This window comes from Phoenix dactylifera, chromosome 2 (genome assembly GCF_051530095.1).
Source record: "Phoenix dactylifera cultivar Ajwa chromosome 2, Ajwa_hap1_PhDact_Kaust_v1.1, whole genome shotgun sequence".
Taxonomy (NCBI): domain Eukaryota; kingdom Viridiplantae; phylum Streptophyta; class Magnoliopsida; order Arecales; family Arecaceae; genus Phoenix; species Phoenix dactylifera.
This window is the reverse complement of record NC_143191.1, coordinates 26138669-26143972: the sequence shown is the minus strand read 5'-3', so window position 1 is coordinate 26143972 and position 5304 is coordinate 26138669. Positions and strand designations below refer to the sequence as shown.

General features: G+C 38.7%; 1 protein-coding gene across 1 annotated transcript; it reads right to left on the bottom strand.

The window, feature by feature from the left end:
* Positions 1–1765: 1765 nt before the first annotated feature.
* Positions 1766–2931, bottom strand: LOC103713624 (uncharacterized). Its single transcript, XM_008800626.5, has 2 exons — positions 2773–2931; positions 1766–2210 (listed from the first exon to the last, which is right to left on the bottom strand). Exons 1-2 carry the CDS (start codon positions 2864–2866, stop codon positions 1963–1965), a joined length of 342 nt encoding a protein of 113 aa, XP_008798848.2. The 5' UTR covers positions 2867–2931; the 3' UTR covers positions 1766–1962.
* Positions 2932–5304: the final 2373 nt, after the last annotated feature.

Here is a 5304-nt window from a genome sequence, read left to right as displayed (position 1 = left end):
TCTTAGCGTATCATGGCACGCTCAAGAGCATTGCAGCAACACTCGAAATTTCACTCAAGTCAGCACAACTGATTCAGTTAGAATCATTCCGTTTGTTTTTTTTGATTCCCTATCAGAATTAGTTAATTGATCCTCATTTGATTCCTTTTTGATACGGCTATAGGTCTATATATATGAGTGTATATCCACTGTACAGAGGCATTAAGAAGAACTATTCATTTTCTTCAACCCAGAGCTTCCATCTTCCTCTGGTTCACTTTCTTCTTCTTCTTCACTTTCTTGCACCCTCCTATCAGTATCTCCGCAGTCCACACTATTAGGGCTCTGTTGCGCATAGTCACTAACTTCTTGAATCTTAGCTCTAGAGATGCAGTATCCAACTTGGTCGGATATCTAAAATCGCATGATTGATGCCTACATTAAAATATATAGTTATTGAATAAATGAAAAAAGGCTATAAAGTGGGATGTCTCATCCTGATATGATCTACTAATTGGGTGTGCCGATCTAGGGCCAAAAGATAATTGAATAGGGATACCTTATAGTATCTGCTTTAGGGAAAATGGTATCTTCCAACAAATCTAGCCATTTTACTGACAAATAAGTGATCAAAAGCACTTTGCAAAGAAGAAAAGAACTACTCTCCTTTGACCAATCCTGCTTCTTCCTTCCAAGTTTTAAATTCGAGATATTTAATTTTACGGTAAAAGGTTCAACACTTTATTTGTCCCTACCATCTCGACGTTTTCCTTGAGTGCCTTCTTCTGGGTCTAAAACACTAGGTGTGTAGGAGTGGAAATTACATTACCAATAGGATTCTCTAGCTTTAAAAAGGTTTCTCAGCCACAACTTGATTGATTTCAAGCTAAACAATCGTGTAATTCTTCTAATGCTATAACTTGGTGGTCATCTAATGTTGTATGAGGAATTTGTTCTAACCTGGATGATGAATATTACTGTGTGTCGTAATCTACAGTCTTTGAGAAGTTTTTTTTGACGAAAAAAGACTCTCTAAGAAGTTATGTGAACTTTATATTCCCTCTCAGGAGGTTGTATAAAAAGATGTCTTATGCTTATACTACTTGAACCACAGTTCATGGAGTAGTTCATCTATCACAAGAGAAAAAGCTTTGTTAGACACAATTCCAAGATGAGATTTTCAGTTCACTCTTATTTTTGTGCATTTACAAAGAGCTTGTCATCCCCACAGTTTAGCCGAAATTATCAGTTTAATCCACAATGCCTGCAGGTATGGATCCTTGTAGCCTTCAACTCCCTTTGCTAGTTTCTAGAAAAGAGATGTTATTACTATGATGGAAGGGAAGTTCCTGGAGAAGGATATATGTACCAGCTGTCAAGTTTCAAACGCAGAGGACTGCAAATTACTCGACGCTTGTAAATTTGAATGATTTCGCCATGGTGCAACTCGACCATCCTCCCACCATTTCAGCTAATATCCACCATTCAAATCGTTTCCGAAGGGCAGAGAATCTCATTTCAACCAATATTCACCGTTCGAATAGTTTGTGAAACAATGAAGTGTAAGGAAAGGAGAGTTAGGACCACCGGAGTTCTGGCCGTTAATTTTTTTCTTATTTTTTTCCAAATTGAACTTCTATTTTTATTTATTTTCAACTATTAAATTTGTGACGAACGTCGTCGCGCCGCATAGCTCGTTTTGTTAATTCTAGGATTGAATGCCGGACCCGCAAACTCAAGCTAACTCACAGACGAAAGAATTCAAAAAACAAGCGAAGAAGACAGCTTGAAGCAGACAACACCCATGACATTATCATTACGACAAACGCTACAGAGATAGGTTGCGAAGCATCGGGATTAGGAGGGCGCAGAGCTCTCCTCGGACAGATACAACCGTTTATTCACTCCGTAAGACAACACTTACAAACCATACGAAACACAAAGCACCATACTTAGTGTCTATTAGCATGGAATGCAGTCTTCCTAGTTCTGCACCTCAGGCAGGTATTCAGCGTCGGGAATCTCATCAGGGCGAGAACAGCACCGGCAACCGCCGTAGTATCCGCGGCGGCAGCATCCGTAGTGGCAGTATCCGCCATGGCCGGGGTAGCCGCGCCCCGGATATCCATGCCCAGGGTATCCACGCCCCGGATAACCATAGCCGCCGCCGCCGTGGCGATAACCGCCGCCGGGGTAGTCCTGAACGCCGGCCTCATCCGTTTTCTTCTCATCTGCATGGAGCATGAGATCACGATGGTAGGTTAATCATATGCATGGTGTCCCTTAACAATTTAAAATATTGAACATGAACTACGTTTAGTCCATGATATATCTATCTATTGGTCAATCTTGAGAGTTCTTAATATTATTTGTAGATGCTGTTGACGTCCATCTATCTATTAGTTATTTGGCTTCTGCATGCCTTCATGAGTGATCTCCAAAAGGTGTTCGTTTGACTTCTGCATGAATGCATGACCTGTTGCTATAACATGCCTGAGTGATTCATGTGATCTTGGTTTGCTCCTAATCAAGTATGGCAGCAAATAATTAGTTGTATGAGTTAACAAAAAAAGCTTCCTCGAAAAATTGTCTTAGAGGAAATAGGCTAGGTGCAATCTTTGATGAATTAATACGCTGATCAGCACCCCGTTGAAACTAATAGAACGGAACTTGTATGAAACCTAGGGCAGCAAGTAGAACATATATTACACCACCCTTATTCCCAAATATACGAAAGGATATGTTTAAGGATTAATTGAGGGATAACGTGTGAGGAAAGTTAACAAAACTCACGGGTTTCCTCAGCCAGCTCCCGAGCTGCCACCTCTGAGGAGACGAGGACTGCCACCAAGAGAACACCAAACACAAGCAAAGCCTTAGAAGCCATCCCTTACTATTGACTTGAAGGTGGATAGGAATGAGGTGAGAAGAGCCTTGTACCCTCCCATCCTATTTATAGTTGGAAGAGGGAACAACGGAAGGTAGAGAGAAGGAAGACTCGGATCTGTTTGCATTTAAAAGGGTGTGCAAGAGCCAAGAGGTGACCCATCATGTAGTTGGGAGGTAGTCTCCCGGCCATTACTGCGTCCCATCGCTACATGAAATAAAAATATCGATCTAGATAGCTAGTGGCCTCCATTATAATTATATATGATATATATGTCAGCTCAGGCATGTAGTCGAGGTAGTTCGAAGGGATGATCCCTTGTTTATTTTCTTATTTGCATCTCAAGTTGCAGAAAAATGCGGCTTGATAAGATCCGCAATATCCTTCCTCATGCCCTTTTCTTGGGGTTGCCTGAGTGCCGCATTTTTTTGACTAGTTGTTGTTCCTTTACTGGTTGGAAGTGACATTAAAGTCAAATGGAATCAAGTGTTCATCATTACGATCCATTGCAAATTTAATCAGCAAGGCCTCCACCACTCCTACAGTTGCTTTCTTTATCCTTTGAAGTATTTGTGCTATCATATTCTACAGTACAGCGCATCTTACTGCTATGCCTGCCTCTGCAAACAGGCTACATGCATGTCCAAAATATAGTAAAATTCAATGCCATTTCCACTTTTCTACTCGCTCGATAGATTCAGGTGAGTATAATCGGGAGTTCCACATTCTTACAAATCATTCCGAATACATTTGGTTCGCGACATGAATCGAAATCAGAATCAAAATCAAAATGGCCATATTCTCCAATATGTTTGGTTTGTGGTTGAAATCGAATTAGAATCGGAATGAAATTTGAATACTAAGAAAGAATCCGGATTGAATTTTGAAAAATAGGGGCATTTCCATTTACCTATAGAATTGAAATGGGAATGAGACTATTTGCAACCAAACAACTGAAATGGTGGCCACTCATTTTCATTTCCACTCCGTAGGCCAACTTCTTTCCACCATATATGCCCTCGATGTTGGCTAGCTATGCCTCTCGTGCTGTCGTACCAAAACAGTATTAGGATTCACTTTATGCAATGCTAAGGATGGATTAGCTTTTGATAATTCAAAACAACACAGTGGATCCATGGGGTAATTCAATTATATATGTATATCTAGCAGGCTGCTAGGGAACCCTCCTCTTTTTTTTTTCAGGCCATGATATGATCAGTTCTTGATTGCTGCATGCAGGGTGTTGGCTAGTTGTATATCTATATTCACATGGAAGCAAGGCCAGGGAACTCAAAATCATGACTCGGACTCAATTTTATTTGCCCACCCCCGATTTTTGAGTCAGACTGGAGCAATTTCTTATCAATCACAGTTGCCTATGTGGTCCAAGCCATGCAGAGACAGTCGCTTGGTTATATTATTGTTCCCTCTCTTATGCTTACTTTTATTCATGCAATATTCTTTTAAAAGGTAAGTAAAAATATTGTTAAATATAAAAATTAAAATTTTGAATTAAAATGGCATAAAGATATTGGAAGTCAATAAGATTGTTAGAGGGAGATACATATCAAAAGAAAAAAAAGGTAAGTCTACAGACAAAGGAAATTAGATGTTACTTAGAAAGATCCTATTAAATGGAGGATTTGAATGGAGAGGGAGGAGATCGAGATTAGTAATTATATGCATAATTTTTATTTTGAAACCTACTAACGTTGATCATTCTCATATAATAAAGTCCTGTTCGTAAATCAAATAATATTTTATTGCTGGACAAATTTGATAGACCAAAAGGATCCCCTAGTCCTCATTTTTTATGCTACAGGTATATATAAATAATGAGTAACTGACTTTTTAACATTTTCTTCAAGTTTTTGGTTTTTGTTATTCAAATCCTCCTTTAACATCTGGATTTAATTATAAAAAAAGCTGATATTCATAACATCAACTAAAGAAATGTTTTATTTAATTAAAATTACTAGTTGCTGCGCTTTGATAACAGCTGCCAAATTTGGATTCACCATGAGAGAAATTCTTAGCTGTCATAATAGCTGAAAATTTGAATTTCAAATTCATTCAAATTTAAATTTTGAATACGCTATACTTGTATAAATATGTAACATGATGAATGTAAAATCAACAGAAAACAAAAAATTCTTTCCCTCAACTCTCATCTTGAATTTCTTTATAATATCAGAGCCCTAAGACAAATGTCACTCAATATGTCTTCTCCTCAATCTTCTACCTCCAATAACACAATAACCTCTCTTCCTATTTTCAATCCCAATTTCACTCCCAATATCTCCAAACTCACCCGCAACAACAACCCTTTATGGAGAGCACAAATGCTGCCATACCTCAAAAGACAACAAATGTTCAGGTACATTGATGGTACTGCAAAAAAACTTCTTACCGAACTCACTGCACCTGACGGCTCTACC